The sequence below is a fragment of the Petaurus breviceps genome, unplaced genomic scaffold (assembly GCF_028583685.1).
Source record: "Petaurus breviceps papuanus isolate PSGF00001 unplaced genomic scaffold, PetGlider_PUasm1.0 551, whole genome shotgun sequence".
In the NCBI taxonomy this organism is placed as follows: domain Eukaryota; kingdom Metazoa; phylum Chordata; class Mammalia; order Diprotodontia; family Petauridae; genus Petaurus; species Petaurus breviceps.
In genome coordinates this window covers 12,620,373-12,646,122 of record NW_027186372.1, presented here as the reverse complement: position 1 = coordinate 12,646,122, position 25,750 = coordinate 12,620,373, and the positions used below count along the sequence as shown (strand labels likewise).

The window sequence follows — 25,750 nt, the reverse complement described above, 5'->3', positions numbered from 1 at the left end:
AGTGTCGAAGTCACACGCCACAGCGCGGCTCGGGTTGTCAAGTGCGCATGGTAAACCGAAATGCATACAATTTAACCTGTAATGGGGGGGGGGGGGGGGGGGGGGGGGGGGCGCAATTGGGTTAAGTGACTTGCCCAGGATCCCACAGCTCGGAAGTGTGGCCAAATTTGAACTCAGGTCCTTCTGACTCCAGGGCTGTCACTCTACTGACCACCTAGCCACCCCCACTTTTAGGAAACATGCTATTTATGGTTTAATTTATGATCTATTCTGGCTGCCCCTGAAGGAGTGATGTAAAAAGTACTCTCCCTTTGATATTTGAACAATTTGGTTGCTGAAAGGGGAAGAAAGTACATGTTTTATGAGAAAATGATAATGTGTGAATAAACATTCTCTTGGACCAAAATTTAAGGTTAAAACAAAGGTTATTCTGAAGAACAGATAGAACTGTCCCTAAGATATGGAAAGGATCTGCTTAAAAACAAATGACTAAATGGCTGCATGGCAACTGTGGTTCGTCAACTTAAAAAGTGTTTTAAAGGTTATAAATGAACAAACCACACATCAAATGTTTCAGAGACTATGACATTATATAACGGTTGTTAGGCTCCTACAGAAAAAAGGCAGATGAATTTTATTTCAAAAGGGAGAGACGAGTCACTGACTGGGGACAGAAGACAGGCTTCTAGCTCAAACATCTAACACTTCCAGCTACATTGATGGAAACCCGATAATTGGAAGAGAGTTATTGCTTTGGCCATTGGTTGGAGGAAATCTGGAGATAGAACCCAGAGTTCTTTAGCTAATGTGTTGATTGGAAATGAGCTGAATCTTGCTTCTGCATATATTATTTCAGTTTATTGCTCTCTGGTGCTATTTTAAGTCTCAGAAACCTATGAAGAGTGAGAGAAACAGAACACAGACTTTTGCTGTTAAATGTGTTTATTGCAGAAGAGGTTTGTTTGCTGAGTGGAGAAAGAACACTGAATAGAAACCTGGCTTGGGCTTGCTTGCTTTGCCCAAAGAACCAACCCTGAGGGGCTGTGCAATTCTCTGGCTTAAGGGAACTTTGTCACTGAATAAGTATAGTGTTCCTGTTGATAAGAGTGTAATACTTTTGGGGCACTCTGTAAGGGTGGCAGAGAGGTGAAAGTTTGTCACTGCTTCAGAGGAGTGGTTTTGCCCCGCAAGAGGGCAGTGAAGACCAGAAGGGGAGCAGCTGGAAAAAGACAGCTTATAATGGCGCAGATAGTTCCCGAAGAGACCAAGAATATCAAGGTCTGAAGACGAGTTGTCAACTGTCAGAAGGGAGGTTTCCATTAAGCATTATTCCCACTGTTCTTATAGACAAAATGTGCATTGGTCAGAAGAGTGTGACCTAAGTTTATGGGTGGACTATGTTTTGATTATTCCTGCTAATGCCTTCTATTAAACTGTTTTATTATTCTTGCCCTCTAATGAGTAAATGTGATTATTCTTCATGTCACTGATTTTTTGACATGCTGCTGGAAGTTTAACTAGTTAAGTGGTAGGATTGTATCCCCTTCCTCACTGTTGCCCTTAGGACCCAGAAGGTATGGGGGAAAAAAAAAAGTATTTTCAAAACCTTTATGTCTCCTAAGGGTATTGAAGTTAAATAACAAAAGCAGAGGCCCTCTGGGTAATTTGGTTCAGTCCTCCTGGTGTGAAGATGTGAAAGAGATGTAAAAGGAGTCTACACAGCATGCAAAGGAGAGAGGTGCAACAGTGAGAATGTTCAAGCACGGAAGAAGGGGTGGAAGCTAGCAGCAAAAGAATCTCACTTATTGGAAAAGTTGAAAATACATTTTAATGTAAAAAGTACATCAAATTCAACAGGGATACTGGGATGATACTATTGGGATATCACAAATAATCACAAGCAAAAAAAATCCTTTTGCTCATGAAAGGGGGACTAAAAAGACAACGAATGTGATGGAATATTATTGTGACATAAGAAATGACTAAATTCTGGAGAGAATGAACTGAGTAGAAGCAGAACAAAACAGTAACACTGTGAAGAAAAAAATATTCTGCAAGATTTAAGAACCCTGATCAAAAGCAATGCCCATCCATGTCTCTAGTCTTTAATGAACTAAATCACCTACCTCCTGACAGAACGGAGATATACAAGATGCAGAAACATACCATTTTAGACAAGGCCACATTCCTTTTGTTTGACTAGGTTTGTTACAATTTGTTATTGGTGGTGATCTAGAGATGTTAGCAAGGCATGACCAAAGAGCCATTTTAAGATTTTTTTGCAACACAGCAGAGTTCTGAAATTAAGCAGACAGCTGGACAAAATGGAGTTTGTGGTATCCTATAGAATGTTCCTTTTTTGTTACACAGTATGCATGGAAGTGTGTAGGTAAATAATTTTTTTAATGCTCAAACTCTTTTCTGCTATAGTCAGCCTGGGTTACATGGACAGATAAAATTCTGGCTCAGAGATTTGTTCACTTTGTAGACAAATGGCTGCAGTCTGCATTTTTTACATATTAATACAGCAAACTATCAAAAAAAAAAAAACCCTAGGGAGTCCCCTTCCTACCCATTCCCACCATTAAATTAAAGGTAATAGCAAAGGCAATGTACAGGTGAAAAGTCTTTCTAAGCACAGAGGAAGGAAGAGTTAACTTGAAAACTTTTCAGTTCAAGAAACATTTTAATGGTGTGCCTGCTCAATAAAGAATGTCCTGAATTTAGGAAAAGAATCAATATAAATGGAAACTAGACAGCTTGCTTCTAAAATTAAACATCTGATGCCAAAAGATCCAATACAAACTCTGTCATGTTAGAAAATAGTTAAAGGTTTAAACATTCACTTTAGTATTTTCAATCCTTCAAACATAACCTCAGTTCTAATCATATCACGATAATAAACTGGTCAAATTCCTAGTTTCATTACTAACATTAAAAATTATACTGCATGTACTTAAAAGTATGTTATGGATGGACTGCTGCATTAGGTGATAATTACCCTTCTAAAGGCCACAGATTACACACTACCATGAAATGAAAATGCAATTCCTAACTCACTTTCAAGTTCAGATTATCTTCCACTGAAACCTATCTACTGGTCAAGAAAAAAAAAAGTCTTAGCTGTGAATGGCAGCTTGTCCTCCTTTCTCCCCATCTCTGACACAAGCCACAAATGAACTAGTCTTTTGTCCCCAGGACATTATTAACAAGGTTTTCAAGTCAGTGTGTAGCCATCTAACCCTGTTCTCAAATTGTGATTCTAACTGGAGAAGCTTATTCTTTTTGTTTCTCCCAAGCTTAGCAAGTTTCACATATAGAAGGACTGGAATTTATACGTGCTTCTAGTTCACCTCATTCCCTATCCCCTCATTTGCAGATGAGAAACTAAGGCTCAGAAGTTTTGACTTGACCCAAGTCACCAAATAGTAAAGTGGCATTCAGCATCCACTGGAATGAACCCCAATCCTCAGACTCCAAATCCTACACTCTTTCCAGTATATCACTGTTCTGACTTTTTTTTTTTACTTACCTTTAATAGTTTTGTAATCTGTAGAAACTTATTTCAAATATATGAGTGGCAAAATGTGGTCTCATATTTAAAGAGAAAACTACCATATGGACAACTAAAGCCACAGAATTAGTCTCAAGTTTCACCCACTGGACAGAAGTTTTGGGATATTACTATTTTTAATTTCTCTTGCCGAAAATATAGTAAAGTTATCTCTATTTAAGTTATTAATTTAGCAACACAAAGCAAGGAGTTATTTCTCTATAATTAAGGCAAAGCCACAATCTTGAACATATATATCCATTGTCATCCTATGTACAGTGCAAAAAAATTATGGAAAAGATACACAGTAAATATGGAAAGAATTTTATTAGGAAAGAAGATAAAAAGCATGGTTTCTAATGTTCATACAGACCAGCAACAAAACCAGGAAAATCAACTATTTAAAAAGTATGTAAGGTGTAATGAGGTTGGCTTAACAGCAATATAATACCAGTAAGTAAATGAAACCCAGGCATCATTCATGCAAACAAGCATTAAGGAAAATCCAGAATAGTATGGGAATGTTTACAGTAAAGGTCACCATGAGAATTAAAGAAACTGTACATGTTGATGAAAAACACACAAGATGAAAAATAATAAATTAGGCAATTTACAGGAAATGTTTTATAGTTTACATTGCTGTATAACTTAAGTTTATTAGGAATAAAATTTATAGTCAATCATTTTTTACATCACAGATTCAGTGTCAGAACAGTAAACAAAATTCAGATAAAAGTACAATGTAATAGAATAAGGCAATTTAAAACTGAAATGGCTTTTATGGATAAAGTGAATCTCCAAATAAAAAAATCTGATGTTTATAAAACTAGCTATTCTCTCTAAGGGATGCCCTAACTATTTTCAGAATGATTTGGTCAGTAAAAGGGCAACAAGTTGTTTGAGTTTAAGAAGCAGGTGTTTTAATGTTTTCATCTATAGCTTAATTTATACATCCAAGCACAGAATATATACAGATGATAAAATTATGCACATATCCCTAAAATATTAATTCCATCAAAATACTGGGAGGAAGAAAGGAGAGAACAGCACATACATTTCTGGTCTTTGGAATGATTTTCACTTTCTAAACATTAACTGGAAATACACAGAGCCTCTCAAAAAACAAAAGGCTACAATTTGCCTAAGGTGGAGACTTCAGATTAATATTTCTATCATTCCAGGTGCAATTCTGAAGCAAAAAGTATTAAATGACTATAGTATATGCATCACTTTTTATTTCCACAATTTCTTATAAGACAACACAATCAGTAGAAGCCTAGGTTGAAACTATTGAGGATGCTAGTGATAATCACTGTCAAAAGATGCACCAGGACTTCAAGCAAGGCAAAATATGAAAGATATAAAAATCAGTATCGTACCCAATATTAAATAATTGCATTCTAATTGTATACAGCAAAAAAAAGAATTTGCAAACTTCATAATGTTTATTAGCAAACAAAAATATTTTGAGGCTGTAAAAAAAAAACAAAACTCCTAAGAATTAAAGTTCAGATGAATGGAAGACAGAAAGAAAATGACCATTTCCAAAGGAACAGACTATATATAAATTCTTTTTTAGCTTTTGCTCAACACAGATCATTCAGTTTTCAGCACTGGCTGTGATCTTTGAAATTACTAGTGATTACTACTAGTAAAATTACTACTAGTAAAAAAACTAGTGATTACTACCTCACTACTACAATCTGTTTGAACCTATTATGAATTTAAGTGGAACATCTGCTATTTTTCCATTATATTATTTTCAAATAACTAAAGATTAAAAAATGGAATTTCTAAAATTACGCAATTTATGAAACTAATACATATTTATGTTTGCAAACTAGCCATTTTGTCCTTTGTAAACTTTCTTATGGATCAAGTATTTGATGAGATGTACAAGTACCTGAGTCCCCCAACACCTGCCTTCTGTTACAATGAAGATGGAAACTGCTAAAAAAAAAAATCAGAAATAGGTTTCTGGCAATCACTGAAGGATCATGTTTGTATTTATGATGATCTGTACTCAAGAATCTAAGTTTAAAATTTTCCTTTCCTATAATACAAATATGGCATTTCAGAATAATGCTCATATGATTTTCAGTTTACATTAAAAATCTAAAGTTAATTGTTTTTCAAGCTTCAAACATTTAAAATTCTACTAGTCAAATATAGCCAAAACATGGTTTTGTCACTAAGCCTGCCTTAATATTTCTAGTTTAAAAAAATAAACTATTAACTGGTAATATATTACTGGAAACAATTTTTCAAGCATACTTCTACCGTGTAGCTGCTAAATTAACCAAATAGATATCAACTTAAATAAGACTGCTACTTTACAATTTCTCCACTTAGTAAAAATATTAAACAGATTTAAAATTTGAGAATTTTAGCTATGATAGTTATCAGTTTGATAAACAAAAATTTAATACCTACTGACACTGGCAAATAGAAATTATGTGTACGACATGAATTTGTAATTAACTTCACAAATTCATTCATTGCATATATGTAAATTTTGTTTAAAATGTGGAGGAAAAAAGAAACTACTTATTTTAAACATAACTCACTTCTGCTTTTAAGATCCTGACAATGCACTTTCACAAATAAAAATAGAATTAAGAGCTGGAAGAAACTTTAGAGACCATTTAGTCTAACCTCCCCTCATTTTTCATATGAGGAAAACTGAGGCCTGTTGAGGTGAAGTAGTTAGGATAATGATGGTACTACTTATAAAACACAACACAGCTTCACTGAATGTAAACAGTAAGACTACAAATTAAGTTTACCTCAATGTTAAAAAATTTCATTTCTTGTTAAGTTAAAATTACTCAATTTAGGCTAAATATTTTAAAGTAAAAAGAATATAATTCAATATAAACTACTATCACAGCAAACCATTTCCTCAAATGAAAAACTACATAAAGTACACAGTCCCTAAATTCATTTTGATGATAGGGGCTTAAGGAATAAAGCTACTTAAAAAACCAAGGTGACAACTACTTTGATATTGAAAAGAGGTTTTTAAGTAGACTTACTATTTACTATGTAAATAACATTTCATTGATACTTTGCGGGGCAGACCATTTTACAAAATGGTCAAGAAAACATTTAGTAATACCAGAAAAGGCAAAAAAGCCTTTTCACCGTTTTCCTTCATGAACCAAATGGTGAGTGAAAGCAAAAATACAACCAAAACGAACACTCATTTCTCTGTTCAGTGTTCTTTTTACATATAGGCTTTTAGTGGAGAAAGGGGTTTTATGACCAAAATACATTCACAAGTGCAATATCTAAAATGCATAAAGTGCTCAAAAGAAAAAAATACAAAGTGTGTAGTCAATTCTTTGTAGGTAAAGAACAAAAACTTTCTCCCAAGAGGAGCTCAGTGGTTATAATGGGCATTTCAAAACTACTGCCTAGCTGTATCTTCGAGGCAAGAATGCAAACATACAAAAAGGGGACACAGCAAGGAACCATTGTTTTAATCCAACAATGCCATGGATAAAGAAATTAAAATCTTGTAATTTTCTTGGTCCATTATATTGCTTATAGAGATGGAATAAGCATTCCAACGACTGGTATTCCCAATACAAGCTATCAAACTTGCATTAGTGAAGGCAAAAAGTTCATGAAATCTTTATAGATCCTGATATTTGGCAAGTAATTTATGTCAGTTCAAGAATTTTTAGATGTTCTATTGACTAAAGGGCAGTGAAGTTTTTATTACCTAAGCTAAAAGTAAACAAGTCTCTAGTGCTCTCTAAATCAGTAGGGTTAACAGGTCTATTAATACTTTGCCACAAGTAAACTGATTAGTGCTGAAAAGAAACCTTGCTCCTTTATTCAGAAAAAAAGGCTATCCCTTCCCCTCAACGCACCTTTTGAGTAATTCTGAGGTTGCTATGCTCCTTCAAATTCAGAGTATATCCCATTTATTTTCTTAGGAGTAAAAAAAAATGTTATTAAGTTAAGTAGAAGAGTCATTTGAACAAGGTAGTAGAGACAACAAATAAATTATTTAAGGATTCAATAGGAAATTACTCCTTTGGTGCCTGAAGTTGGCTTCTGACAATACCATAAAGGTGAAAGAATTTAAGGCACTGAAATTGCCAAATCAACCTAGTGAAGGAATTCCAATTTTTAGAAATTATTGAGAAAAATGTGCCCTGACAGGTATTTTTCCATTTAAAAAGCTACCTTTTTTGAGTTACTTCAATAATTCTAATAGTAACAGGGAAACAAATACTAAGAGTGATACAGAATATTTATTGGGAACATCCAGAAGTACCACAGGCCAAAAAGAGGATTTCCTGACATTTACGGAGAAGTAAGTTTGCATATATTCTTCATCTCAAGTGGGTTTTCCTTGGGAAAGCCCCTGATCGGGAACCTTCATGTTAATTTTAAGTTATTTCTCAAGCATGCAGCTTTAAGGACTGCAATAGCTGAGCTTAAAGCTAAGCTCATTTATAATGCTTAGAGGGAATTTAAAGATTATCAAGAAGCATAATCTTTTGCAGAAGAAGCTTTTGTAGCAACTGCATTCTCTTTATGCTCCTGGAAAAATAGGATAAATACTGGAAAAACATAGTGATAGCAATCAGATTTTATGGTTGCTACATCCCTCTTTGGTTGTGGGTAGTTTCACAATTAACAGAAGACCAAAATTCAGTATGTACCACAGTTCCAACACACATATTAGGACAGTATCCACACTATTTTTAAATGAAAATTTTCACTTTAAGTTTGAGAGAAAAATCAACATGTCACTTTTTTCATTTAGATGCCTGCCCCCAATAGCTACTAATATAAAAACTGCAGCACCTTTGACTACAGTTAAAGTGGAATTAAGCCCAAATTGGAAGTCTTCAAAATCATGAAATCATGAAAATATGCTTGATATATGAAATAGCTATAAAAGGAAAAATGAAGTGGGATGTTATCATTTTGGGTTTTAAAACAGCTAAGATCTGAAGTTTAAGTTTAAAATTAACTGAATTCTTTCTTTTAAGTGACATTCTCACTCCTCCCAACTTCCCTCACAATTTCAAGATTCAGAAATTCATGCTTTTATAGAAAGAGTATCTTCTGATCAACAGACAATGGTAAACATTTGAGCATGATATCTAAAGGATACATGATGGAGAAATGTTTATAGAGCGCACTGTAGCCTACTGAGAAACTTAACAGGAAGTCTTCTCTAGTGAGTACATAATGAGGTACGCAGTGCTTTTATACAGATACACAATACTTCTCTTCATGTGCTAAGTACCATCATGGTGTATGTCAAGAGGTGGCTACTATTCTGAGTCCTCCAAGTTCTAAAAATCTCATGAACACCTGTGCTACAGCACTGAACTACTCTGATGTTACTCAGAAAGAAAAAACCTGAAAAACTCCATCAATTTACCAAAAACAATGACTCCAAAAGAGAGGGTAAATTCCAAGGTCAACAAGTTTTACAAACAATGGAATCATAATGTTTTTATTGCCAGAATGTACAAAAACACTGATCCTTTTATGATTCTGCAATACTGCCTCTGAATCCCATGAAGCTTCAAAATAACTAAATCTTCCAGTTTAACAAAACACTCAAAGGTTAAGCATTTTTTTTTCCACATAATAGAATACAAAGTTTTCTGCCTTGGTGGGTGACTTGAGCTCTGATCTGAAAAGAATATAGCAGAGGGAACACACCCAATTTGAGAGATACATTTCAACCATTTTATGTCTACTGTCTTTAAACAGGTCACCAATTAAGTTATCAAATTACAAAATTTTAGATATTGTATCTTTAAATGTATTAAGCATAATGATTTAATGAATAGTGCTCTACTGTACCAACTAACTACAACTAGAGTAGTTTTTATAAAATATATTGTCAGAGCTTAAGCTGCTATGTACCTGTAGTTTCACAAATCGCTATATATTTTAATTACATTGTGGTATTTGAAAATACTTTGGTTCTACTGGGGACCTCTCAAAACCCATAGAAACATACTTTAAGAAAATGTGCTAGAAAAGCTCCAATGGTTCTCAATGCCTGAAATTTTGTATCATCACATGAAAACAGAACCTCTTAATGACACTTTGGTTTTCATGGTGAATTTTCAATACAGGGTGTGAAAAGTAACCAAAAGATGGGTAAAAGAGACCCTTCCAACATACATTCAGAATGAATTATTTTTATAAACTAAATATCTGAGGACTTCAAGATTTTTATTTGAGCATACAGTAGTAATGCTGACTACTTAAAAATAAATGAAAACATTTCTGAGAAGCTCAATCAGAGGTTGTATTGCATCAAAAGGATTTAATACTGGCTATATACAACAGAGAAGAGTAAGACCAGAATCCCTAAAGCATTTCAGCTAGAAATGCTTCATGTTACCAAGATCTCACTTTAATATGGCAACATTCAGCAGCTTACCATTTTGACATTTAAAAATCAACAGCAGCAACACTGCTGTTTCTCCCCCTTGTCCTTTGGTTCCCATCAATTTAAATAATGCAATAATAATCCTTTTGATTTTCAGTTCCACTTGGATGGCATTACTGATGTAGCAATTTCGATGCTTTAGCTGAAATTTGGCAGCCCCAGGAGAGCACCAACTGCTCCAAAGTATCCCTGTAGAAACAGCATTTTAAGAAATATTAGTGCCCACAATGGTAAATGCTTTTCAAATCAGTGAGTATATTAGTTATCAAGGAAAAATAAATGGGACAATTTCCAACATCACATCCAATTCTGGTTAAAAAATTATTTGACTTTTAGTAAAAAGAAATAACCCACGTATAACAAATTGACTGTCTATTCGCAGCAGCAGAGTAATCAAAGAAAGGCCTCTTAGTATGCTGGATGAATCCTTTGTGTAGGATTTACATAAAAGACTTGAACAAGAATCACAAAGGGTGAGAAGGCATATGAGACTGGATTCCACTGGTACATGGAGAAGCCACACAGATGAATTTCTGAATGAATAAAGAAGTATCTAAATTTTTTTTAAAAGTATGATCTTACAACTTTCCTAAGAGGAAAAATAGGGAGATGTCTTGTTGGAAATTTACAACAGGCTCTCAAGTAAGGAAGGGAAGTCCACAATCTCACAACATACCTCATGTTCTAGAAACAATGCCTTCAACTGGCCTTTGGACCAATAATCCAATGCATATGCCAAAAGTTTCATGGATAGGGTATTGACACGTAGAAAGTTTCCAACAAAGACAACTCTATTTATTTTCTGTAAAAACAAACAAACACACAAACAAGAGGCTACTTAGAAAAAGCCATTATAGCATCTATCATAGACAAGAACATGCTTCTATGATCCTTACTCAAAATATATGTGGCTGAAAAACTCATTTTAAGAACAGACACCAAATTATAGGTGAAATTCACTTTAACAAATTTATGAAGTTCTTTGGTGAGATGGTACTTTTGAGATTAAGTTGTTTCCATATACATAAATTTAGAGCTGAAATGGACCTTAAAGATGAAGTAATAAAATCCTCTCATTTTATAGAAAATGAGAAATAAATGATGAACAATGTTTAAATGAACCCAGGTCCTCTGACTTAAACTCTGGGGTTCTTTTCTACTGCACCCCCATTAGAAATGGCTATATAAGGTTTGCTTTGCAAGATAAGCTACACATTTGGATACGGCAATAAATGTTGACATTAGTGAAAAAGAAAAGGGGGAAGGGAGCAAAGACAGCTATACTGCAATCTAGATAAAGAATTTGTCAGTGTGTAAACTACATGCACTAACTACTTAGGGGAGAGTTATCACATCAACAAGAGTACCGTCCACCAAAAAGTGTATATACCAGGTTCAACAAAGTAACTGGTCTGCCATCATAACCAGCCAACCTAACTACTAATTCAGTTTTTCAGGTACTTCAATAATAGAGGGATGATAGCAGGGAAAAAACACTTATTCTAAACAAATACAAAGGCAGACCTGGGCTGATCACTGAGGTTCTTAACCTAGAGGACTGAGAAACCATTAAGCACTTTTGCGTAAAGAACTATGCTAGAATGTCATGCAATAAAGAGAGAAAACAAAAAATATTTCCTGCACCTAAGATGTTCACACTTATTCCATAGTAAAAACCCAGACTCAGAATTTACATTAAATATGTTAAAGTTTACTTCATAAAGATACCTTTGTATCTCAAGTACTGAGGCACAGGGAAGTCAGACTCCTTTAGCACATTTGAACTATGAATAAATTTATCTAAATTATAAATTTACCCTGATCCTTTCCAGAAATAACTTGTGTGTTAAATGAAGAACATCTGTAACATTTGTTTGTGGATCTGAAATAATAAAGGCCAACACTGCAAATCAAATACTACCCACCCTTAAAAAATTAAACCATTCATTTTTTATTCGAAGAGCAAATCTCAATGCCTTCATAGCCCTGTACAATGCTGCTTGATCCATATGCAACAAGGCAGCACTGTAAAGAAGCCGAAGACAATAAGAAATTTTCCAGGTGCTCAGCCAATTTTAATACAAACAATAAAAGAATGTCCCAAATCATTGAGACCATAAAAAGGAAAATGAACTAGTTATTAGAAAAAGGACACCATTAGAGCTCAGCTTCTAGTTAACCAATAAGATTTAAGGCTTTCTGAAAAGGTTCTGCATTATGCTTCCTAGAAAAAAAAGGAAATAGTAAATACTACTTTAAGGTCTATCTAATTAAACCCTTATTTGTTGGTCAATTAAGCTATAGTAATAAAAAGGAGGCAAAATAAATTAATCCTTGGCTTTTAATGGAAATCAATTTTTAAAAATTCCTCAAGTATTTTTAAAACTTCACAGTCATAGTGTTCATTCAGCATTTTTCATCTAATTGAGAGCAAGCTTACCTCATTAACAGCACACATCCTTGCTATAGAACCAATGTTATTGGTGATAGTAACTAAAGTAGCTCTTGCTAGATCTTCTTTACTAACAGATTCTCTCTTCTCCTTATAGATCATGTTCCCAAAACTGCAGAGAGGGAAGGAAGATGAAAAAGAGGATAGAGAGGAGCAAAGAAGAGGAGAGGTCAAATCCACTGCAAATAAGGCAGCTGTTATGACACAAGAAGAACTTCTTACAGCCATGCTTTTTCCTCACAGATTTAAAAAATTATCTATGGTTGATCTTAACATAAATCACACACACAAAACTACTGACACAGAACATTCAGAAGTAAAAATTATATGTGTAAGAGTGACTATACAAATTAAAATACTACTCAGTCTTACAAGAACAGGTTATCAAATTTGTATATTGTGTATTATTTGTAAAACTTTTGTATAAAACATTAAAATCCAGGAAAATTTTCTGCTCTAGAAACATCCAAATAGGGAAATATTCTAATCCATTTCACAAAATTACTGTTGTGCAATGTCAGTTGCCCTCTTAACCTCAAGTTAAGGCAACTAGTCTTATCCACATAAAACTGTTATATTTAAAACTGTTTGCTATACATTTCATTCGTTTGCAAAAATAAAATAAACCTTGTGAGTGATTCAAGAATTGTAACTTACCTAGATGCTACAGCCCACCCTGGCAGGCCAAATCTTTCGTAATCTCCTCCATAAATATCACGGACCAATTTGTCAGCGTGGGTGCTGTCACCTTGGGAAGCCATTTCAAGAGCTTCTTCAAAACTTTCACAGCCAGTCAGTAAACTGCATAAGCCCAGAAACGTGCCACCTCCCAGGCTAAACAAAACAGGAACAAAAACTTCATCAGGTAGAGTTCTCTCGTATCCTTTCTACAAATTCTCTTCTCAAAAACTAAGATATAGAAAAATTCTTTTGAAGAAAAACCTCCCCCCCAGAGTTCTGGGTTCCTCTCAGAACCTCCATCTTAAAGGTGATGTCTAGGTCACCCCTGTCTTCATATTCCTCCCCTCTCTTGACTCTCCAGTAGCTCCACCATGCCCTCTCCCCCCTTGACCAGGTACCTTACATTTCCTTTCAGCTTCCTTTTGTATTATCTTCCCTCTTTAGAATTTAAGTTCCTTGAGGGAAGCAGTTATCTTTCTTTCCGCCTATATTTATATTCCCAGTGATTATTATAGTGCCACACATAGAGCAAATACTTAATAAATCTTTGTTGACCTGTTTTCTTGATGTGCTTAAAAACCAAAGTTCTATGTGGTTCTCAAATGGTCTGTGAAAGGGAGTCTGCTTACTACTTTTAAGTCCAGAAACCACCCAATTTGACCTGGATTAGCAATGATTTAGTGGATATTTTAAGTTTTCTTATATTAAGTTCTGACGCCTGGGGGGGATCTTGGAAAACGGGTCTGGAAGGGGAATTGAAGTAACTACCTTGCAGGAAAATATATGTAAGCTCATAAATTTAGAGATTAGACTTGAGTCTAAAAACATTTCTTCTAACACCACCTGCCCATGTAAATAAGGGGGTGAAGGAAGGAACTTCCACATATTGGGGAAAATGTTATTGTAGCTGCAATTTTCAAATAAAGCTAAATGCATCCTAATCAATTATGTACCAAATGGCTGCTGATTCCACATCTTTTTTGTTATGAACATTAAAACAAATTCACAATGTTTGCTGTTTTGCTGACAGAAATGTCTTGGGTTCCGCTAAACCTTTTCAGGGTTATGTCTTAGGAAAGTTCAAAGTTTACAGATGGTCTAAAAAAACTGTAACACTGACACATTTCTCATCACTGTCAATGCAGAGGTGGAAGAAGAACACACGACTGAGAGCCAATGTGTAACTTTTTGTATCACAGGCTGCTATAGCTGAGGAATTAGCTATCACCAACTAGAAAGCCTACTCTCACATAAAACTTGTCCAAGATAGCAGAAGCTGCCAGTCCTTTTACTACATCAACACAGCTTTCTAGAAATAACAAAATGAAGCACTAAAGATGGACTATTCGATATTCATGTTGGAAAAGTCATTAATCAAAGCCCTAATTTGAAACAGTGATTCATAGGGTAAAACCCAGACTTTAAATTTTTCTAGAATTTATCATTGTTTCACTGTTCTATTTTATTAATTGTAACTTCTTCGTGTTTTCGTTTCCCCAGTGATAAATGAACACAACACTTACCTTGCCTTCTCAACAATAATGAGAATGTGGGGAGAGCTTTGATTGCTAGAGAAATTAAGTACCAACAAAATGAGGTTTTTGTTCTTAAATCAGAGGTGATACACACAAATACTGTGGGGAGTGCTATGAATTTATTCTAAATAAACACTTTTTTGTGAAGATCTAAAATAACTTATGGTATAATCAATACAGCATTTAAACTTCAATCTTTAAGTATGACACTGAAACTGATGGAATAGACCATACACAACCATCTCTCTAAAGATTTGAGGCAAGTGAAAAACTCATTCATACTTCATAAATAAAAAGCATGTGTATGTATGTATGTATGTATGTATAAAAACTCATAAATAAAAATACCCTACATAAAAAACGTTTTTATTTTACATTACATACCAATGTGGCTTTCATTGTTATATAAGTGTAAGTAAGTGGCCTTACAGTAGACAATATTGCTATACCTTTGCTTCTTTCCAGTGTAATTCAACAGACTAGAAGTAAGCAGTGAATGACAGAAAATGGAAATCAGTTCCTTTAGAATATATACCTTGCATAATGTTGATTTTTAATAATTTATTTGTGCATTCACACATGACTGAAAGGTTATTACCTTGTTCCAGTAACTCGCTTATAGTTGTCTTTGGAATGGACAGCTAAAATACTAACTCCAGAACCAATGTTCACGACCAGTAGTGGATATGGGTCATCTAAGTTAAAAGGCATCTTTTGGCATCTTTCAGGTTCTGAGGCATTGCCAAAATAATAGCATTCTGCCTGCCCATTAAAACTGACAGAATCTATATATAGCAAGCCCTTTACAAGGCAGTCAAGTTCATCCAGTTTGTGCAGCTGGAGGTTTCCAATCTGTTTTTCAAAAAAAGAAAACATCACTAGCAATGAAAAAAAAAAAAAAACAAAAATATATCAACCATTCAAGTAAGCTTAATACTATTATGTTACACTTTACATGATTCTGGTTGTCTGTTCAAAAAGCTTGTACAACACTAGCTGTTTTCAACACTTGGAACAATACTGTCATTTATAACCACTCTGCAGAGCTTTAAAGGTATGGTGGAAAGAATGATGCATCTAAACTAAGATTTGAATGGCATCGCACTTTAGGAAAGTCACTTAACCTTTCTAGGACTCAATTTCATCATCTATAAAATGAAAGATCAGGACCAGATGACCTCTGAGGTTCTTTCTAGTGCTAAATCTATGCTATTATGGTCTCTTACCAAAAATTTCATTGGCTTTTATTAAGCCTTGTTTCAGAATTTCCAAGTTATCCCATTTAAAAATCCTAATAATGTAAATCTTATGTCCCACCCCACTTCACTTTCTGATCTTCAATTCCAATTTCTACTTCTAGTACTGTATCTGCTACTCCTCTCGTAGGCTCCACATTAGAAATGCTCTGGCAGGTAGGTGGGGTAGTGAATAGAGCACCGGCTCTGGAGTCAGGAGGACCTGAGTTCAAATTAGGCCTCTGACGATTAACAGTTATTAGCCACGTGACCTTGGGCAAGTCACTTAACCCCAAGTGCCCTGCCTTCCCCCCCTCCAAAAAAAAATGCTCTAAAATAGCTTACATGAAAGATATTGTATCTGAGGATTTTTTTTCCCTCCCTGAATATCATTCAACATGTTTACTCATAACTTCCACATCTCAAGATACACAGTGATTTAGGAAAGATGTGATGTTTACATAGTTATTTCAGGAGATATAGCAAATGTAGGGAGATACCTTTTACAGCATCATTGACAGATCACTTACTGTCTGCCTTAACATCTCAGGCATTACACTCCAAAAATATGTGGATCTCCTCTATCCCCCTTATTTTAGAAGCAAACAAAATATTTCAACTGAAATACCAATTAGATTAAGAAATACAACAGGTGTCATTTTATGGTCTTGACACTGGATATAAAATTGTCACGTAGTTATACAATAAAAAAGTGTTCCTTCTCTAACTTTTTTTTTAATCTGAAGAAAATGTCAATAGTGAAGGAATTCCATCACCTAAAAAAACCATCAATTTGTAATGCTTTTTTGAGTGTGTTGTAAACCTAAAAGGTATCAGTGGATTCCAATGAGCAATAGTGTTCAAAACACCAGGCAAATTGCCCATTAACATCATCTTCTTACTTTTAAAAAGAGCAGTTATTTCCAAAAGCTAAGAAATTTAAATATCACTAAGTCAATCCACATTTCTATAGGTACTTACAGTGTGCCAAGCATTGTGTTAAGCACTGGGATACCAAGAAAGACAAAAATATAGTTTCTACTGTCTCAAGGGACTCACATTTCTAATTGAGAGAAGCCAATGTGTATATACATATATAATATATATACATATACATAAATATATATGATGTATATAGTGCAAATGAAAGATAGCATCAAGAGAAACAGCGGTTGGGGCAGACAGGAAAGGCCTCCTATAGGTGGCATTTGAGCTGAGTGCTAAAGGAAGCCAGGAACTGGAAGTGAGGAGGCAGAGTGACGCCGAGGAACAGTGAGGAGGCCAGTATAGCTAATTCACAGAGTATATATAGGAGAGTAAATCAAAAGATGACCAAACAAGTGAGAAAGAGGCTAGGTTGTAGACGGCTTTAGGTGTTAAACAAAAAATTTTACATTTGATCTTGGAAGCAGCAAGGAGCCACTGGAATTTATTGAGTAGGGGAAATGGAATTCCAACATGACCATATATATATATCCGTCTTTTATAAAAATCAATTTGATGGCTGAATGGAAAATGGCTTGGGGAGAGGCAGTCAGGGAAGCCGATCGGAAGGCTACTGCACTAGCCTAGGCATAAGGTGGTAAGAATGGTGGGTGTGTAAGTAAAAAGAAGGGGGTACATGTGAGAAAGTATGAAAGTCAAAATGATGATCGGATTGACTGGACACCTAGGGTGAGTGCCAAGTGGTAATCTGAGGATGACGCTAAAGTCTAGGTGACTAGGCAGATGGTGGTACCCTTGACGGTAGGAGGAAAACTGTGAAGATAGAGATTAGACAGAAAGATAATGAATCATTTGGTTTTAAAGAGACTTTCAATTCACTATACATTAGTAAAGAAGTGAAGTCCACATCTATTCAGCATATACTAAAATATGTGCATGCTATCTCCCCCAACAGAATGCAAACCTCCTTAAGAGCAGATATTAAATTTTTTGTCTTCAGAAACAAGGGCACTGGGGCGGCCAGGTAGCACAGCGAGTAAGAGCACCGGCCCCAGTGTTCGGGGATGACCTGGGGATAAAATCCAGACTCAGATACTCAGCACCACACCCAGAAATAACTGGCTGTGTAACCTTGAGCAAGTTACTTAACCCCAATTGCTTAATTAAAAAAAAAAGAAACAAGGGCACATAAGAGACACTTAATAAATGCTTATTGATTAGTGTATGTGATAACATGTAACTAAGACAGCATTTTATACATAAATGTAAAATATAAATAGAATACATAAATAATAAACACAGTAAATGCATAATATAAATAATGTGTAATTTTTTTCAGCTCTTTATATGGAATCAGAAAATTGTGGATTTATTAAAAAAAAACAAAACTTCAAAGGTCATCTAGTCCAACCCCCCATCAAATGCAACATCTGAGGAACCACAATTACTATCAACTCTTCCAATACTTATTTTAACAGAGGGGACAATCTAGGATAATCAGTAACAGTTATCTGTACAGCTTTAACTGGGAATGGATTAGAGAGGAGACAATTTTAACATGGCCCTGATGGGTCTTTGAAGCAGATTCCCCACATTAAATAGGTCTTTAAAAACATAGTGGAAGCTCCTGTATGAGGTGAGTGTTGGAGCAGGGGACTATAACAAATGTTAACAAGCAGTCATATCAAGTTTCAAATGAGTTTAGAATCTTGTTCTTGGGAACATGATTTGAATCATGAACATGGATATCCCAAATCTGTACAATTATATATTATACAAATGTTCTATTTTCTTAAATCCAGACATTCCCTCAGCACACACTAGCTAATAATGGAGCTAAGGCATAAACTATAGGTAAGGAAGCTTGATATGAAAGCAAAAATTAGTTAGACTTGTAATAATAATTTTTTTTTAACAGTCACCTACCGTGCGAAAATCTTTTTCAAACTTGTAAGCACCACCTCCAGTAGCACATAGCACCGTGTGTAAAGTTGAGAAGTTTTTATCTCTCCCCATTTGGATAAAAGTGGGAAGGTCATGGGTTGGAAATCTGATAAAGTGCAGGTTCCCTCTTCGCCCAAAGAGGGTTAAATCCTTCAGCTCAAGGTGCACATCCCTAACTCCGGTCAACCCGTAGGCTACATTAGAAGTCAGGTATCTCCGGATACTTTTTAAACTTTCAACTTCTTCTTGCTCTTCCTCTGCTGTGATATCAATGGGTTCAAAATATGCAAGTTTCACAAGAGTGCCTCCTATGTCCATGCCAAACCATGGAAAAGCTGTGAATATAAGAAATAACAGAAATCAACACTGATCTTTGAGAAACTGAAGATCCTATCTGCCAATCACACAGGTCTCCCTATCTTGTCTAGGACAGAAGTGCAGCAGCCACTCACAGACTTGACCCCAGTGAAGCTCAGAACTCCTAATGTTGAACAATCCACCAGGGGCAGCCTCCCTGGTCAATCTCTCAGAGATTACAGGCCGCCACACCCATCAACCACCTATGTTGCAATATTATATTCCTTGCAAACTTGTTTAATTTCCCTCCCCCCTAAAACTAAATGACTCGAGTTGGAAGGAATATTAGAAATCAACTAAAATCCAGTTCCCTCATATTGTAGATGAGTAAAAGAAGACCAAAGGAGCTAAAATTTTTACCCAAGGTCTGACAGTAGTTAGTAGAAGAGATGAACCCAAGTCTTAGTTGTTACTTTAGTGCTATTTCCCTAAACCGATGCTGCTGAACAAATTATGTTTGTCACATTTCTTTTCACTGTAATGGAATTTGATCTATTATCAATGTTCCATACCATACTGTATTTAGCTTAGTATACTAGGTCAGTATGATACAAATGATTAGCAAATTCAGTTATCTATCACAAGGCTGTTCAAGTCCACTTAAGCCCTGAGCTGGAAATCAGGAAGGTCCCTCTCTGGGACCTTAAATAAGGAATCTGATAGAGATCATCTCTTCTAAGGGTCCTTCCAACTATAAAATTCAACTATACAGTGTGAGCTGTGTAACTTTTATAGAATATGGACTTGAAATATTATTGTACCTTTGTTCCCAAGGTTTTTGAAAACTAGTATTCTATATACCTAGCTATAAAAATTCTTAAGAGTTCGCAAACACAGCAGAAATAGGTTTCCCACAAATTCTTTAATATTTTAGGATACCCTTTTCCTTATGTCTGATTAAAACACCTAACAATTTCCATGGGAAATTCTTTAATATTTTAGGATACCCTTTTCCTTATGCCTGATTAAAACACCTAACAATTTCCATGGAAAATCTATTAAGGAAAATTCTCATTAATTTTTACTCTATAACTCTATGTTTCTTTTTTAACCTTTCCCCAAAATATTTTCATTTTCCCCTTGCTTGAAACATACATTTTCATTCATTTTGTGGAAGGAGATAGAGAACATAGGATTCAGTTTTTCTAAACTCTACTTCAAAACCTGCACACTGACTAAAATTAGTAATTATTTCAAAAAAGGGGGCAGGTGAGCTAAGGACTTTTAAAAGCTGGCATGCAAGGTTCTATTCACAAATGAAAATAAGATACACATATACTGTGCCTATTCAACTGTAAAGAAATCTTTTATCATATGGTAACAAGTTTTATTACTATCTCAGGAAGGGGAAAGAAACTAACAAACAAATAACACCTACTTATTTGTCTGCCCAGTGCTAAGCCTTTTAAAAAGCAACTCATTTGATCCTTATAACAAGGTTGTGAGGTAGGTGCAATTATTCCCATTTTACAGCTGAAGAAACTTAAGGCAGACAGAAGTTTAGTGACTTGCTCAGGACCAAACAATGTCTACCTCAAAAGCCATATTTGAATTTAGGTCCTTCCATTCTCAAGGCTCGCAGCTCTATCCACTTAAACAATGAAAAACAGATTACCTCTATTTTGTTTATATATTGCTTAATACTCAAATAAGTAGCAGTTGCAATTTACATATGAAAAACCTGTTGTTAGAAGTTATACCAGGAACTTGGCTTTAAACAAATTTTTATTTCCCAACCCAAACAAATCCATTTATATTGTAAATTGTGGGCACTGACTAAATTGTATTTAAAAATCACAAAATTACTGCTTCAAAATATTAAGCCTATGGGTTTTCCCCCCTCCATTTAAAAAAAATTTAGATAAATCAGAAGTACCACTCAGTAAAACTAATAATTACAAGTGGAAATTCCACACTAAATATGGTTCCTTGGATAAGCACACTTCATTGGGGGTAGCAATGGGGGCAATTCTATTTATCTAACAAAGCAAAAAAAAAAAAAAAAACTTCGTAAGAATTTTTCCAATCTGTTGAATAAAAATGAAATTAGGGCATTTTTCCTGGTTATTAAACAAAGAGGTCATTCTGGCATTGCATAACCATAATAGATACTTCCACTGCTTCATGTTCTAGAAGGGTTGTGAGAAAAACCCTCTATACAAATCAGTGTCACTTGGGAGGGTGGTGAAGAAGAGGGTGTTACTAATCTGATAAAATATTATCTTTCTGAAACTCAATATTATATGTTATTGATAAAAAAATTTGATCTGAAATCTTTTAAATTTTGAGTATCTGAATTCATACAAAAATATATACCCCAAATCATAAGTATCACTCTGCAGTGCAACTTAGAAAACTCTATGAGGTTCAAAGTTCATGCCTTTTTTTCTTGCCTGAAACCTTTGGACAAGATTTATAAATACCAATACCACCCTACATCAAGTGAAAACCCCAATTAGCACCATATATATAGCTTTGTTATTCTCAAAAGCTACATATAAACATTTGTTTTAACATTCAAAAGAAGCTTATGGCATAAGGAGTTATTTCTAGCTTGTAAATGAAGACACACCTTTACTGTTTTTTAAAGCATGCAGGAAAACCCAAGATTAAACTCAGTTTTTGACTCCTCGGTCATACCATTTAATTCCAAAGTACACATGGATGATCCTGGCTGTAGGAATGATTAGTATACTGAATTCTGTAGGGGAAAAAAATCTTGCTCATTCCATGAAATTTTTTCAGGCAAAGGATGATGTGCTAGGAAAGCCCTAGGCATAAGTGGAGGGGAAATTGTGTTCACATTGAGAAAAACCTCAAAACTGAACTGTCCCTCTGCTATAGGATTTAAGAGCATGACAACTAGGTTTGCAAGATCACTAAAATTTGTTCTAGCTACCTAACAAAAGAACAGTACCCATAAATTAAGCATATTCTATAAAGAGCACATTATAAAAAGTGCATTCAATCCATCTACTCATTTTTATTTAATTTGGAACACCACCAAAATCAAACACTAAACTAAATTTGAAAGGTCTGTTAAATTGTCATCTCCTGAGCTTATACCTGAAAAGGAGGACACAGCCATTCTAAAACATAAAGTCTATGTATGACTGATCCAAAGTGTAAGAAGAATTCTGAGAGGCCTAATGAATGTCTCAGGTCACACATAATTACAGAGCTGAAAGGGCGTGTACATATCATTAAATCCAATCCCTAAATTTTACAAATGAGGAAATGAAGTTCTCTCCAATGTCTGAGAACTCTCAAGGAGATAAATCAAGTTCTATGCTTCAATCTTCTGAGTCTATCACTCGTCTGTTACAGAAGTCTGTGTGGTTAACTTATTTCTTAATCACAAGGATTAACTTTTTAAATTATAAAGACTTTTAGGTGACTAATTTTAATATGAAGAATCAGGGAAAATACACTGCTACGAGACTTCAAAATGTAATGAGGTCCGTTCCTTTTTAACAGGAATCATGACTACTCCCAGAAAAAAAGTGCCACCCACTCTTTGCTCAGAAATCCCTAACAACTAAACGAAAGGACTATTTGGAATTCAAGCTAAAATTGTGGAACCCATTTACCGATGTTTAATGCTACCACTTCAGGAAGCATGGGAAACAGCAGGACAGGGAGTAAGAAGGCACAAATCCTTGTATCAGACCTCCTTCTGTCTGAGTCTGATTACAGACCACAAGCTACCAAATTTAAAATCCCCAATTCCTAAAATAGGAACCTGTCTACATTCTGCTTCCCTCGAGTGTAAGAAACCAATGCAAATACTTGCAACGTGGAATAATATAGCCTAAGAACTAAGTTACAGCTACCCCACCCACCTCCCCACACTTACAAGTCCCCTAGAAAATATTAAAGGCACCCACAGGTGAAAAAAGTCCAACGAACACATCAATAAGGTTACCACTACATTATAGCCCGTAAACACGGTTTCTGACATGAAAATGCACCCATCTAACACGACAGGGCAAACAAAGGTTATGGAGTGTTGTCTGGAACATATCTCGTACCTGGTTCTACGCCAGGGGCCATCAGCCCCAGGAGCAGCATCCCCTCCTCCCACCTTCCAATAATCACACGGACCTTGAAGGGGTAGATTTGTTCTATGAGGCAAGAGGAAAACCCTGGATGCCCAACCATGTCTTTAATGATTAACAGAAGGTGGTGACCACAGAGGCAAGGCTGTTGCACCAAGGAGCCGTTTAAACACCCCTGGCACGGAGCAGGTTTGGGCATTTACTCTTTGGGTGAGAAGAAAAAGCAATGACAAAATTATGGCGACTTTTTAAGGAGCCGAATTAAATGACCAGGGTACTGGGTTCGCACCAAGCTCCACGCTGCCAAGTGCTCGGACGGAAAACTTTTAGAGACAAGACTTGGGTTACTCCAGTTGAAAGTAACGGGCTGGGGACGGGGACGGCCGGGCTCCAATCCCACCCTGGCGCTACAAGGCTGGGTCTCAGCTTTCAGCGCTAAGAAACAGAAGCAACGAGGCCTTTGGAAAACCGTCTTTTTTACAAAGTTCCCCGCAGAGGAGCCATTGCACACGCTTGCAATACAGACGGCACCCCACTCACAACGAGTCCAATGACTCGCACACGGGCACACGGGCACCCGGGCACCGAGCGCCGGAGACTGTACTCCAGCTGTGGCGCCAACTGCCCGGTCTCCTCCGAGACCCCAAGAACCTTCAGAGCCCGAGGTTTCCGGCCCGCCCCGCGAGCGCGCCCCAGCAGGCCGGGAAGGCGGCTCCGGGCCAGACTCGCCGCCGCGCGATTCCGCGGGGAAGCACCACAGGCCACCCAAGGGGCCGCCGCCTTCTCCCCCGCGTCAGCCTTGACACAGCGGAAGGAGCCCAAGGCCGGCGCCTCGGGGGGTCCGTGCGGCCTCCGCGGTCAGCTCGGTTCAGGGGGGCCCCGGTTCCGGGGCTCTCGGGCGAACTTAGTTTAGGAAGCGGGGCCTGGGGGGCGCCACCAGCCCGAACTTCCCCAGGAGCCCACGCGAGCGCCGAGAACTCCCTTCCTCCCCCCGCCCGACCCCCGACTTACAGGGCTTTTTGGCATCCTTGATCTTCATGCTGCCCGCGGGGGAGCTGGGGCGGCGGCGGCGGCGGCGCGGAAGCGCGGGCCCGGTCCTCCGCACAGCGCCGCGGGGGGGCGGGCTCGGGGCGGGGCGGGGCTGCCGGCCGCCTGAAGCGATGCCCGGTCGTGTGGGCGGGTGGAGGGTCCGCCTCGGGACGGGGTCTCCCCCCCCTGCAGCTCCTGAGGCGCGGCCGACGCGGTGGGGGAACAGACGCCGGCGCTCGCCGCTCCAGACAAAAGGCCCCTCTCCGGGGAGCCGCCGCGCTCCGCCGCCGCCGCCGCCGCCGCCGCCGCGCTAAGCAGCGAGCCCGCCCAGACGGAAGGCCCACGTGACGGCCCCACTCTGTGCGCGCGAAGAGGGGCTGCTGGGGCTCGTAGTTCCCCGGACAGCAAGGCGCCACTCCAGGACTGCAGCGGTGGATTCGGACTACAGAGCCCAAGATGCTTCACGGATATAGGTTCCCCGAGGTGCTTCCTACCCCCTCCCACGGCCTCAGCGGCTTCCGCGAGGGGCGGGGGGCGGGGCGTGAGTCACGCCAGCCAGCCGGGGGCCAATGGGGGCGAAGAGAGGGCGGGGCTGCGAGTGTGTACACAGTGTATGTTTCTGTGGGGGAGGGAGGAAGAGAAGGTGTGTCCGGCCTGAGTCCCCTCCCCTTGGGCAGGGCGGGGCCTTGCACCCCCCCCCCCCCCCCCCCCGCGAGCAGCACCCCTCGTTTCTGCGCCCCTCCCCCCCTCCCCCCTGGCCAGCTCTAGTCCCTGACTGGCCGCAGATGTTACCGCAGAAAGTGACAGGTGGAAGGCGCCTCTCACTGTACGTAGGGGGCCCAGAGAAGGCAAGCAACTTGCGGAAAGTCACACATCCCAGCAGTGGCCGAGACTGGCCTCAGCACTGCGGCGTCCGGCGTGGCTGTAGCCCACTTCCCACTGCCCGCAGCTGGGCGCTGCCTTCACCTGCTGAACCCTAGGACGTCCCTCGCCCTCCTGTTCCCCGAGTCCTTGCCAGCGCCAGATCTTCGCCTGGGCAGCTCACTTCTTCACCTCTCTCTTCCACACGCGCTGTCTCCTTGGGTTTGCTTAGTGCAGGGAAATGCATTCAAGACAAAAAGGGGATCATTTTAAGTTCTAAAGATTCTGGAATGGTCGGAAAAAAAAATACAGTTCCCCTTATTTTGCAGATAAGGACCCGGAGTCCCAGGTTCTCTTGCCAATAGTCTCTTCCTAGTTCCAATCTTCTGGTTATTTTCTACCTTTTTAGGTCTCCCAGCAACTTGGGAATGGGAAATAAAAGGGAAATGTAAACTCATAACGAGTTATTGTTATTTTGGGGGGCAAGGGAAACATTGCAAAGTATAGGGTAACTTGCCATCTGTGACTTCTGCTTGGCAAATTTGTTCTCCAGAAGTACGGACAGCCTAGGCAATATACCCCCACGAAGAGAGAAGGGTTCATACCCTTATCTGCAAATATACCTCAGTTTATTGGGCTTTTAAAAAATAAATCATCTTTA

At 37.7% G+C, this 25,750-nt stretch overlaps 1 protein-coding gene across 1 annotated transcript; it reads right to left on the bottom strand.

The window, feature by feature from the left end:
• Positions 1 to 3,856: 3,856 nt before the first annotated feature.
• Positions 3,857 to 24,335, bottom strand: PANK3 (pantothenate kinase 3). Its single transcript, XM_069102398.1, has 7 exons — positions 24,211 to 24,335; positions 18,767 to 19,119; positions 15,259 to 15,512; positions 13,102 to 13,278; positions 12,433 to 12,556; positions 10,669 to 10,794; positions 3,857 to 10,181 (listed from the first exon to the last, which is right to left on the bottom strand). Exons 1-7 carry the CDS (start codon positions 24,236 to 24,238, stop codon positions 10,131 to 10,133), a joined length of 1,113 nt encoding a protein of 370 aa, XP_068958499.1. The 5' UTR covers positions 24,239 to 24,335; the 3' UTR covers positions 3,857 to 10,130.
• Positions 24,336 to 25,750: the final 1,415 nt, after the last annotated feature.

What these genes read in the sequence shown, in the direction of transcription:
- PANK3 (XM_069102398.1), bottom strand. Translation starts at nt 24,238, where the DNA reads ATGAAGATCAAGGATGCCAAAAAGCCCT. An exon ending in TTGAAAAAGATTTTCGCACG is followed by an intron (nt 15,513 to 18,766) that starts GTAGGTGACTGT and finishes TTTGAAAAACAG; the next exon opens with ATTGGAAACCTCCAGCTGCA. An exon ending in CATTGTTTCTAGAACATGAG is followed by an intron (nt 10,182 to 10,668) that starts GTATGTTGTGAG and finishes CTGTTTCTACAG; the next exon opens with GGATACTTTGGAGCAGTTGG.